The sequence below is a fragment of the Leptopilina boulardi genome, unplaced genomic scaffold, assembly GCF_019393585.1.
Source record: "Leptopilina boulardi isolate dan_hultmark-lab unplaced genomic scaffold, ZJU_Lbou_2.1 LbouV2_377, whole genome shotgun sequence".
NCBI lineage: Eukaryota > Metazoa > Arthropoda > Insecta > Hymenoptera > Figitidae > Leptopilina > Leptopilina boulardi.
The window spans coordinates 267,147-281,122 of NW_026137948.1; the positions used below are offsets into that span (position 1 = coordinate 267,147).

At 27.8% G+C, this 13,976-nt stretch overlaps 1 protein-coding gene across 1 annotated transcript; it reads left to right on the forward strand.

Moving 5' to 3' along the window:
- Positions 1-4,170: 4,170 nt before the first annotated feature.
- Positions 4,171-5,553, forward strand: LOC127287909 (GATA zinc finger domain-containing protein 4-like). The gene has a single exon (XM_051315060.1). It carries the CDS (start codon positions 4,171-4,173, stop codon positions 5,551-5,553), a length of 1,383 nt encoding a protein of 460 aa, XP_051171017.1.
- The last annotated feature ends 8,423 nt before the right edge of the window (positions 5,554-13,976 follow it).

The following is a 13,976-nucleotide window of genomic DNA, read 5'->3' on the forward strand; positions in this document are numbered from 1 at the left end:
CGAAGAATGAACTCTTACAAATAAAAGTAAATTATCAGAAAGTAAGATAAAAAAAAATATATTACCAGAAAGGGATTTTCAACAAGAAATGCTGACAAGAGAGTTAGAATCTATAGGAAAAAAGGACGCGTTAATGCTAGAGGAACATTCTTATTTTGGAGACGACCACATGTTTGGAGAAATCAAAAATATGAAAAATATTGAGACAACAGAAGAATTAGATGCAGAAGAATTTAAAAAACACAAATGTTGGGACGATAAATCAGAACCAAAATCAATGGGTGAAATAATCAAAGAGCCACAAGATATGAATAACATGATACAAGCCTGCTCCTTTATACCAGAAGAAGAGAGAATTGATAAAGAAGAAGGAATATTTTCAAAAGATAGAACCAAAAATCTACTTATGGGAAGGGAAATAATGGAAAATAATAATATTTCCTTTTTTATTGAAAAAGAAAATAAACCGGGACCAGATATAGAAATTTGTAAAAAAACATGTTGTGTTGACAAAAATAATAAACAAAGGAATAAAACACAAAAGACAAGAGAGAAAAAGGAAACGTTCATGGAAAATTAAAATAAAACTGACAGAAGTAGATGAGGAAAAGTGACCAATTGCTATACGATTAAAACCACGTACAATAGGACAGACAAACCAGGAAAACAAAAGAAGAATAAAATTATTTTCTGACCAAATAAGCGACATCAGGGAAGAACTCAATACTAAGAAAGAAAATGTTTTTGAAAATATTTACAAGATTGAAGCGAATAGAACAAAGAAATTTTCACCATACCGCCGAAGCCCTTATAAAGTTACGAAAATAAATGGAAAAAACAACTTGAATTTAAGTAATACAGCAAGAAAAAGGTTCCGCAAAAGCAAAGATCAAGTCAAAAGATCGCATTCTTGACAAAACGATGATAAATTTTTTTTAATAAATAAAGAAAGATTAATATACATCTACACCGATGGCAATCGTAAAAATTTTTAAAAGGGCATGCTCGAACTAGCATTAAATTATAGTTACTTCAATATCATGGAAAAGGCACAGAATAAATAAACTAATAATAGTGCAAAAATTGAAGCAATGTTCAAAGCCATCGCTATATAGTAGAATTAGGGTTTATGCAAATTCTAAGTTTGCAAGTAACAAATTAATAAACTGGTTGCTAAAATAGCAAAATAACGCCACAAACGCGAAATACGTATTAATATTAATTCTGAAAAAATAAGCAATATAATAAAGGGATAAGTCGTAGAATTAATTTTTACAAAAACCTGATTACAATGGTAAAGTAAGAAATAAAGAAGTAAAAACTATAAAAAAATTAGCGTCAGTGCTAGAAATATTAATAACAGATAAATAAAATAACTTATATACAGGTCGATAATAAGATATAACTATTATACCAATAAAGAAACGAATAACAAAATACAATATATTAGATATTTAAGACTATCTGTCTATTAGGTAAATTAGAAAAGGTTTTAAATGATTACTAAATGGGTATAAGATAATATTTTAAAAAAAAGGGACTAGTGACAAATGGAATTATAGAATTTTTTTTTAAAAATAGGGTTAAGAAAACTAAGGTTAAAAAAATAGGAAACAAAATAGAAAAATTGAATCAAATTGTTAGGGACGGAATTTCCGTCACTTTATAATTTTTTTTTAATCATTATTTATTCATAATTATCTTTCAAATTATTATATTATAAAACACAACACACATTATTATTCTCATTGTGAATATTTTTAATTATTATTTCGAAGGTCTTTTCATGTACTTTATTTATAATGAATTGTTAAATTGAAATAAGTTACAAAATAATAACATGATCTAAATTCTTATTGTATCATTTAAATGTGGGTCTTCAATATATGACAGTTACTTAATCCCTTTGGAAGATTAAGTAATATTAATGAAAATTATAAGTAGAGTAGGTGATTGAATGTATCACTGCCCCAGTTAAAAATGCAACGTTGTTGAAATTGCATGAAAATAAGGAGAAGTCAGTTGCAAAATCAACTCTCCTTCTACATGAATCGGGAGTGATCATTGTCACCAAACTCATTGTTTAAGAGAGTTTAAATAGTCGGTCTTTCGGCCAGTAATCATCGAATGATCAGTATTCGTTCAAGTGTTCAGTATCATTTCCCGCAAAGGCGGATGTTGTGTTGATTCCCGCAAAAGGCGGATGATTATATTATTGAAGTCCCACAAAAAGTGGTTGAAGTTATTAATTAATCCCCAAGTAAGGGTTGATCTGTGTTAAATAATAATAAATACAAGTGTCTTGAAAATATATAAAAATAAATTGAGAAATTCATTATAACTAAATAAAGAAGAGAAGACTTCCGCATACCTAAATATCAAGTGACAAACAACGAGTAATACGATACTTTTCTGTAACGATTATAATTCTGGTGAGTCTCTTTAAATAATTGTGTTTAATAAAACAGTTTCTTGTGTTTCGAATCTATCTTGTTGATATTTGTGAGACTTGACGTAAGTCAAGTAGCTTAATTATTGAATTTTGTAATAAACCTTTCTTTGCATGTATAAAACAAATACTTTGAGAATAATTTGTAATAAATTGAGTGTTAATTTAATTTGACTCTATTTATTTATTTTCACATTGAATTACTTTGTCTCATATTTCTTTTAACATTTTCTCTGAAATACCGTCTATCCGGGTTTATTGAATTGATAATTTACTGAGAGGTAGTCCACTACCTTATTCTAAAATTATTTAGCGAAGAGCATTTACGCTTTCCAAATAAGCGGAATTGTTAAGTAATAAAAATTAGTATTTTTCTAAAATATTTATTATTTCTCGTCAAGTTATCTATTTTGTTTTTCTTTTGTTAATTAACATCCGTCTTTAACAAAATGGTGGCAGCGGTGGGATTTATCGCTCATATTTTTGAAAAAATGTTTTAAAAAAAAGAAAAAGTTGAGACTTTAGTAAAGAGTGAAAAATAAATTTTCTGTCTGAAAACACACATGAATTAAAACACTCACAAATACACAGTAATTATTTGAAGTAAATTGAGATAAAAAAATGATGAAATTGAATTGATGTTGAAATATTTGTTTATTGTTTCCATGTTTTAATGTATTATTTTTCAGACAAAATTTTTTGTTTGGGTTTTTGTCAAGTGCGCGAGTAGAATTTTTTTGTTATTTTTATTTTGGTTCGCTAACGTCGAACTGAGACACAGTAACTACCCTTGCATTCGGCAAGCTCTGGTTTCTCTAAAAATTCGGTAAAAATTCCTCGACTTAACCTTGCCGGAAGTGTGTAGCCACTTGGGCAAGTGAGAGGCTTAAAATCACGAAAAGTTTACAAAACAGGAGTTAGATTTTATTGTTTGAATATAAAATTTCAAATGTATAATTCTTCTAAATGCGAAGAAAATAAATTAGAAAGACAACGTAAACTTCGTGCACACATTTTAGCTAGAAGAAATATTAGTCCAGAAAGATTTGATGCGGTAAAAAGACAATTATTCGTCGGAAAAGAAAAAGTTAAAGATACGCGTTCAGAAAACAATTACAGCTCACTAGCACAATCATTGCAAAATTTGAGCATGACAGGTAATTAAAAGTTTGATTAATTAAAAGAAATAAACGACCTTGCTATAGATAGGTTACGGGATTAGTGCGTTAATCGTATTTCAAAACATTGCGAGCACCAAGTCACAGTAAGAGTGCTGAGTTGACAAAGTATACAGTTGAAAGAAATTAAATTAATAAGATAAATAAAATAAAAACATAATGTGTTAATAAAAGAATTTAAAAAAAAAATTATCGAGAATATTTTTTTTCTTTTTATTTTACAATTGATTTAAATAAAAAGAATCTAATAATTTAAACAAAGTTTTTTTTTTTAATCGTTTGAGTGAGATTTCTTTGCGATAGAAGAGTAGAGAAAATATGCAATAAGAAACCGGGTCTTATTACAGAGTTATATGAGTATTTAAAAGACATTTATTTCGAAATAATAAATTGGGAATTTACGATTATTTTATTTCACGAGTGTTATGAAATTAAACAAATTTTAAAAGTTTTAAAATAAATATCTGTGATTTTTGCCAGATATAATCAATAAAAAGAATTGATTTTTTTTTATGTTGAGATTTTTTTTTTTGAGAGATAATCATGACGGATCGGGAAGGAAACGGTGAACGGCGTCAATCCGGTAATGAAAATCAAGGACATATTGACAATCCTTTCGCGGAAAACAGACGCGAAAATTTCAATGCAACAAATGTAGCTGAATTATATAGGGACAGGACAGATTTAGGTTTCCAATCAATTTTACCTCTGCAGCGACCATTTGTCGCAAATGATGAAGAAAATGCAGGTATCGCGGCGGCTCGCTCTATTGCTGATAGCTTAACAATACAAAATGCCCTAATGGAAATAAAGGTTTATGATGGAAAGAACATGTCGGTCAAGGATTTTATTCAAGATGTAGTGGTAGCTGCTTCGAAATTTCCCCCCGAATATGAAGGAACGTTAATTACTTCGGTTTTAGGAAAATTAACAGGTCCAGCGAGAGACTGTACAGACAACAAGCAATTTGCTAGATTGACCGATATAATAGAGCTTTTAAAAGAAAGATTTGCACCAGGACAAGCGTTTGAAGTGTATTATGCAGAAATTATGAATTTAAAAATGTACAGGAATGAAAATTTACCTGACCTTTATGATAGATTATTGAGATTACTTAGCGGGGCAAGTTCAGCCCTACGCGCTACATTCGATGCTAACACAGAGGCAGTAACAACCAATGTTGTGAAACATACAGCATTAAAAACGTTTGTTAGAGCGTTGCCAGATGAAATTGCGAACGCAGTAGATGCACGTGCGCCTAGAAATTTAGAGGAAGCATACAAATACGCAAAAGCGGCGCAAGAAAGAAAAATGCAACCGATTACAGGGGGTTATTCGTCATATATTACCAATTATAACGATAATAGTCAAAGAGTCATGAAAACTCGATGGGAAGAACAAAATGATTTTAAGGGTTACAGGAATTACGATGAAAGAAGAGATAAAAATAGATATAATACCGGAAATCGGTCTAGTAGGGGACGATATCAGGATTCGGAAAATTATCAACCAAGGTACGAACAAAGAGAGGAGAGAAATTATAATATAAATTATGGTGAAAATAATTATGGGAAAACTCAGGATGATAATACAGGGCGTAGCAACGACTATAACGACCCTAGACTTTACAACCCTAACGCGGATAGAAACAACTGGGAAAATAGATATCAAAGTCCAAGTAGATACATACAAGAAAATTGCTATAATACAAACGGGCCCAGAGAAAATTGGGAAAACAGATACCCCACAGATTATGCAAATAAAGAAAGAAATAATTACTCTAATAGTAGAACAGCATCGGTAGAAAGAAATAATAGTAACAGTCCTTTAAACTGGGAACTTGCTCGTCGAGAAGACGCGACGATGGGCTCGGACAATCAAATGCGTCCAACTACGGTGTGGTTTCAGGAAACCCCATCACCTTGAAAATACGTGAAACAGTCACGGAATCACCTGCAGTAAAATTACCTGGGAATTATTTAGTAGGAGGAAAAGCAAGTTTTCTTGTAGATGCAGGGGCGGATATTAACATTATAAAATCTGACGCGTTAAGCCCTGATGCGCCAGTTAGAACCTCTGAAGCATCGTACATGACAGGAGTGTCAAAAACTAGATTTTACACACTAGGCACAGTAGAAATTACAATATTTGATAAACAATATACTTTTCATGTAGTAAAACCTAATCTTGAAGTAAAAACAGATGGTATAATAGGAAGACCTTATTTAAATGTCTTTTACAACTTTTTACTGACGGCGTCTAAGCCAGTACAACCTATCCCATGCATAGATCAGGAAACACATACTAATTACATTAAGCCTAATGCTAGGAATTTCGAATTTGATCAACGAAGGGTAGTTAACCACGATACTTTACAGAAATCATATGAAGCACATAATGCAGATTTTATTAGATGGGAAAATAAAGAAAATTATGATAATCAAGAATATTCAAATAACATATCAATGGTGGATAATAAACCATCTTCTGAATCTAGAAATGTAGATGACAATAGAAGTCATTTTCCAGCATGTAATACCATTGTTGAACTTAATAAAATTGGAAGAGGGCAACCCACGGTAGAGTTGGAAGTAAATTATCTTGTAGGTGATAAAACTCTATTTTTTGAAGATAATGAGGCTAAAATAAATATTATAAAAGCTACAGTATTGCGAACTGATGCGCCAGCAAATACAAAAGATGTAACGTGTATTAAAGGAGTTTGTTGCAAGGATTTATATACAATAGGGACAGTTGAATTAGAAATTCTTGGAATCAAATCTCTCTTCCACATAGTAGATTCCACATTTCCTATTTCAGCAGAAGGACTTTTAGGAAGACCATTTTTATTCAAAGAAAAATCAAATAGCTGGTTCCTCTACAAGAAACAAAAATTACAATTGAAATCAGTAGTACCTGATGCTTTTATGGACCCTGAATACAGAAGAATTGAAAGGTGCTCAGGAAAGCAAGTAGTGAGAGAAAAACTACCTCCTATAAATAGTGAACTGAGAATCAAACCTAAAGTCATCGTGAAACCAAAGGAAACAACAGAGGAAACCAAACCTATTTCACCAGAATTGAGGACTAAGGTAGAAAAGAGGTTAGAAGAAATAAGGAAATCTCGAAAGGTAACTATTACTATAATAAATCGACTGATGCATAGTAAACTAAAAACAGAAACGTTACAAATACATACTATGAACATGTCAAAAGAAGAAAAAGAAGCCAAACAAAAAGAATCTATATTAATCGATAAAAATAAAGAGTCTATTCAAAATAATCGCAATCGGTTGGTCAATGAAGAAGACTCATACCTTCAGAATTATCCAGTTCTTAAATATGAAGAAGAAGAGGTGAAACAAAAAGAGTCTAAGGACAATCAATTGTTTTCAAATAATGAACAAACAGAAGAAGAAACAGGAAAAAAATTGAAAATAAACGAGAAGAAAACAAAGGAAAATGCAAAGAAAAAAATAAAAGACATTGATAAAACAAAAAATAACTCTAGATGGATGAAAATTTTATTTAGTCAGATACTATGGGGTAGAAGACAGTAAAGAATAAATAAAATTAATAGAAGATCAACTGCGAACAGGAATAAACAAAAGTGACTAGTTAAAATCTGTGCATAAAGGATTAAATATATCCAAGTCAGGTACTAAAGTACAAACAAAAAAAATAAAACAGAAAATATGGGAGAAAATGTAACATGTATATATATATTTTAAAATAATGGGAGTAATTATTATTTAATATGGTATAAACGTCATATATACATAATATGATATATTACAGGGATTAAATTTTATAAACATAAGATTTACAAAAATACAAAAACACTAATAGGAAACTGGGAATAATTAAGATATAGATGTAACCAATTGGGTTACAAATCATTAAATCACATAACAAGTAAGAATTTTAATTTTAGATTTTTTTTTATCATAAAAAAAAATGGGTATAATTTATGAATTAAATTAAAACATCATATTGTTCTAACTCTAACTATTTAAACTGAATATTTAGAATTAACAAAATATATGAGTAAAAATAACTAGCTTGGTTTATGTACACTAATTGAAATTATAAATATAGGTAACTATACATATTGGAAATAATTTTAAATTATAAAAAAAGGGAAATTACGTAAAATTGAAATAATTTTTTTTTTTTGTGATCAGCAACAGAAACTATATGCTTCTCACAAAGATCATTTATACTTTCAAAAAATGTATTTATGCGACAATCATGCTTTTAATTAGGGTAATTTTTGTTATTTGGGTTTTAATTGTCAAAAAAAATTGATTTATTTATTTTCATGTCATTTTCAAAAATTGAAATCAATTTTTTAAGTGGTATATTCTGCATGCATTCAAACTTTAAAATTTACATGTATTAAAAAATTTATTTATCTAACTCCCCAAGATATAAAGATTTTTTTAAAATTTAAGTTCAATTATCTTTAAACAATTCTAAAAAATTCAAACTTGGAAAAATTAAATTTGTTTCAAACTAAAATTTAAAAATAATTAACAAAGAATTTTTGTTGTCGATTTAAAAAGCTGTCAGGGGACGACAGCAAGAAAAAGAAGGGTCAGGGGTTGGAGAATATTTTTTTTTTAATATTTAGTCTCCAACATATTTTTTTATTATTATTTTATATTAAATATATTCATAGACTGTGTATTAAAAGTTAAATATATAAAAATTAATGCCACTTTAAGTTGGTCAATAATTGTAATCTATAAATCGTGAAAATGTAACCATTTTTTTTGTAAACATTTTTTTATTATATGCACATTAATAAAATTGGATATATAAGGAGATACATATATAACACATTTTTCTTTCTTTATTATTTTATTTGTATTCTTTACAATTGCTACGTAAGCAAAGTGTTCCAGATCTCCATTTATTTCTTATTATTTTATTATATATCCTTGTATTCAAATTTGGTCTCATTTTTTTTTATCAAAAAAAAAATTACAACATTTTTTTTTTCTCTTACATATGAAAACTAATTTATCCTTTTCATAAAAATCTTCCTAAAACAAAAAAAAGAGGAAACGACTATTTACTATTTAAAAAAAAATATATATATATATATAAAAAAAAAGGAAAAATCAGTTTTCGTTCTAACATTTATTTCAGCTACTAAACAAACTACACCACTTTCATGATCAAGGATAAATTGTAAACATTTTAAAATGTATATCTATGAAAGGAATTTTGTAAAAAAAATTATATTCGATGACATCACACCTGCACAGGCTGCCAAGGGACGTCAGCCAGAAGGAAGGGGGGTATTTGTTAGGGACGGAATTTCCGTCACTTTATAATTTTTTTTAATCATTATTTATTCATAATTATCTTTCAAATTATTATATTATAAAACACAACACACATTATTATTCTCATTGTGAATATTTTTAATTATTATTTCGAAGGTCTTTTCATGTACTTTATTTATAATGAATTGTTAAATTGAAATAAGTTACAAAATAATAACATGATCTAAATTCTTATTGTATCATTTAAATGTGGGTCTTCAATATATGACAGTTACTTAATCCCTTTGGAAGATTAAGTAATATTAATGAAAATTATAAGTAGAGTAGGTGATTGAATGTATCACTGCCCCAGTTAAAAATGCAACGTTGTTGAAATTGCATGAAAATAAGGAGAAGTCAGTTGCAAAATCAACTCTCCTTCTACATGAATCGGGAGTGATCATTGTCACCAAACTCATTGTTTAAGAGAGTTTAAATAGTCGGTCTTTCGGCCAGTAATCATCGAATGATCAGTATTCGTTCAAGTGTTCAGTATCATTTCCCGCAAAGGCGGATGTTGTGTTGATTCCCGCAAAAGGCGGATGATTATATTATTGAAGTCCCACAAAAAGTGGTTGAAGTTATTAATTAATCCCCAAGTAAGGGTTGATCTGTGTTAAATAATAATAAATACAAGTGTCTTGAAAATATATAAAAATAAATTGAGAAATTCATTATAACTAAATAAAGAAGAGAAGACTTCCGCATACCTAAATATCAAGTGACAAACAACGAGTAATACGATACTTTTCTGTAACGATTATAATTCTGGTGAGTCTCTTTAAATAATTGTGTTTAATAAAACAGTTTCTTGTGTTTCGAATCTATCTTGTTGATATTTGTGAGACTTGACGTAAGTCAAGTAGCTTAATTATTGAATTTTGTAATAAACCTTTCTTTGCATGTATAAAACAAATACTTTGAGAATAATTTGTAATAAATTGAGTGTTAATTTAATTTGACTCTATTTATTTATTTTCACATTGAATTACTTTGTCTCATATTTCTTTTAACATTTTCTCTGAAATACCGTCTATCCGGGTTTATTGAATTGATAATTTACTGAGAGGTAGTCCACTACCTTATTCTAAAATTATTTAGCGAAGAGCATTTACGCTTTCCAAATAAGCGGAATTGTTAAGTAATAAAAATTAGTATTTTTCTAAAATATTTATTATTTCTCGTCAAGTTATCTATTTTGTTTTTCTTTTGTTAATTAACATCCGTCTTTAACACAAATAATCATATACTGTAGAAATTGATTAAAATAAAATATGCTTTAAAATTTTTTTATTCAATGGGAACTAATGCTAAAAATATGTAATTCAACAATTAAAAAATATAACTTTTGATGGTGGTTTAGATTAAAATTGAAAGAAAAAAAATAGGAAAAGAACTAGGCGCAATTGCGCCTACATCTAGGGTTTCGTGGCGCTTTAAATTTTAATGTCAACTACTGGGACCTGTCAACTATAGGGACATGTCAACTATATGGACATGTCAACTATTGGGACATGTCAACTATTGGGACATGTCAATTACTGAGACATGTCAACTACTGGGACATGTCAATTATAGGGGCATGTTAACTAATGGGACATGTAATGTCCATTCGGGAAAATGTCCATTCAGTAAATGGAGATTTGGGATCTGTGGTGCCCCAAAATTCGAATTTGGAAGCTATGTTTGCCCAAAATTCGAATTTGGGATCTGTGGTGCCCCAAAAGTTTAATTTGGGATCTGTGGGGCCCCAAAATTTGAATTTGGGATCTGTGGTGCCCCAAAAGTTTAATTTGGGATCTGTGGGGCCCCAAAATTTTAATTTGGGATCTGTGGTGCCCCAAAATTTTAATTTGGGATCTGTGCCCTAAAATTTGATTTTGGGAGCTGTGGTGCCCCAAAATATACTACGGACAGACGGACGCCAAAGTGAAACTATAAGGCTTTCGGCCATGGGCCACGAAACCCTAAAAATGAGAATATAAGAAACGCTATTTTTAATAATTTCAAAAAAAATAATATTTTTTTTGAACAATATTATTGTTACATTTATACTAAAAGAAAAATGATATAATACATACGAAGACTAACAAAAACAAAATATAATAAATTTTGGTTTAATTCTGCTTTGTAAAAGTTGCTTCATAACAATTAGGATTTAAAAACTCATATTTAATATAGTAACCATAATAATCATTATTAAATATGTAAAATAAATAATGCAGCAATTTATTAACAAGTAGGGTAAACATGTATACTAAGATACAAATTATTTAATTTATAATTGGAGAAATGTAGATTATAAGAAAATAAATGAAGTAATAAATCACGATACATTATAATATATAGAATTATAAAATAATAATAATGACATTTTGTGGGATCATATTAGTAAAAAAATTATTTTAAATAACAAATAAAAAAAAGACGGTAAAGTTCATTAACCGAAACAATTCTAATACCTTAATCATATTCTAAATATGATACATATAAAAAAAGGCATGCAATACATATATAATCTATTGGGTCACTAACAAGATAAAAAAATACATCTTATAAATAAAGCTTTTATACAAACGGAATTCCCAATCTTAATTTTGTATTATATAGACTGTCAAGGGACGACAGCCCATAAAAAGGGCGGTATGAAATACCACATTTATAAATATTTTTTTTTCTGGTATTTCACATAAAAATAAATTTTTATTGTATTTTTTTCTCCCAATATTCTTTTTCCTTTTTAAATATTGAGACGTCTAAAAAAAATTTTAAAAAAACATTTCAGTTAATAAATTAAATTTTTTAATTACATATTATTCTTAATAATCAAATTTGTCTCATATATATACACATGAAAAGAAATTAAACATTTTCTTATTATTTTTTTACACACTTAATTTTTTTCATATATTATTTTGCTTTTTTCAAAATCTTGGAACTCTCTACTTTTACTACGGTTCTAATTTGAGAACAGTAATTAATAGAGAATTCCAAATCTTAACCAATTTATTTACAGAAAAACTAAGATTGGAAAACATAATACCAAAAAAAGAAACATACAACACCAGCAACATCCAAAAAACAACACAAGACCAAAACCACAAAAACAATGTAATCAAGAGGAATTTATATAACTTTTTTCGAAACAACTATTATAATAGACTGTCAAGGGACGACAGCGCTTAGAAGGGGGGTATTTGTTACGTATGAATTTCGTAACTTCTTATTAATAAATTATTAACATTATTAATTAATCATTAATACAATACTTGAAAAAGAGGACACATTATGCAACACAAACAAATAACACTTTATAAACATTATAAGAAATGCCTTTAGAATCTCTTAGAGATGTGAAACAACCCCTTAGACCAGGGTTGTTTAGTCTTGGGTCAGGAGTTGTGAGTTGAGGAGATTGAGAGTGAGCTCAGTGTGGAGCTCGGAGTTTTTTTGAGAGTTTTGAGTTGGAGTTTGAGTCTCTGAGTTGAGAGACTTTTAGAAACAAACCTTTGGTTCGAGGTTGTTTCTGTTTTGAGTTTATTACTGAGTTTTAATTCGAGTTGTGATTTTTGAAGTGAGATTATTTAAAGAGTATTAGAGTTTTGAGTATTTTAAAGAGATAAAGATTTATTTATTTTAAAGAGTATTTTAAAGAGATATTGAATAATTGTGGTTTTGAAAAAGAGAATTTAATTTTGAATTTGATTTAAAAGATACACGAATGAGTTTTTGAGAATCACTTAGTTTTGAAATTGAGAGTGAAAATTAAATAGTAAATGAGAAAATAAAGTCTATAGCATATACTGAGTTTTGAGATTGTTTTAATAATTGTTTGAAAAAAGAGAATATAATATAACTAAAACAAATTGAAGAGTTAATTAAATACTTAAATTGAGATACGTTGATTATTTTGAAGGATATCAATCTGAGGAAATTCCAGAGGTAAATATACGTAAGAGTTCAGATACTCTTAACATAACACACACACAACATTATTACACGTACATTCATTCACACGTAAATTGTATTAGAATACAGAATACTGTAGTATTGTATTATTTGAGTTGTTACACAATATATATTTATATACAATTAATTAAATATTTGTTTGATCTTTTATTTCAAATATTCCTAACCAATTGTTCTGATTAATATGGGATCTCAACCAACTCACTGAATAATAGTGAGGTAAGGAAGGGATCCACTACCTATTACAATATAATTTGTCCGAAGGGCAACGTGTGTTAAGGTACCTAGGTCTTTTAGAGTTTTAGAAAATATCAATCTTTGATTGATATTGAATAATTTTCTAATTTTCAAAATTCTTCTTTAACACAGCTAAAAAAATGAATGTTTAATTAAATTAATTATATATTACTAGCTGTCGCACCCGTCTTCGACGGTTATAATATTTAGATTTAATAAATTTTGAAATTTATAATTACATCCAACTATGCGTGTTCTCCTGTATTAAAATATCTTTTTATAAATTTTTAATTATTATTTATTCAATTCAATTTAATTTTTTCACTGCTTTTAATAAAATTAAAATAATTTAAAATTGTATTTAATTTTATAGTATTGAAAATAAAAATTATTTTAATCAATACAATTTAAATTAAAATTTTAAAAAACTTTAAAAATTATTTGAAGAATAAATTTTTAATAGAAAAATTTCTTTTAAATAAAATGAAAATAATTTAATTTTATTATATTTATTATATTATATTTAAGTTTATTTAGTTTATTTAGTTTTATTATATTTAAAAATAATTTGTATCTATAATAATAATAATAATAATATTCAATAATAATAATAATAATTTAAATATAATAATTGTTAATTTCAATTATTAATTTTAAAATTCTGATAAAATTCTTAAATTAAAATTCTTAAAATTTCTTGTAAAAAGCATACTTAATTGGTCACAAAATTTTAAATAAAGAACGTTTAGTAAAGAATTATCGAAAAATAAAAAATGTTAAATATTTTAAATTTTTTGAAAGTGTCATATT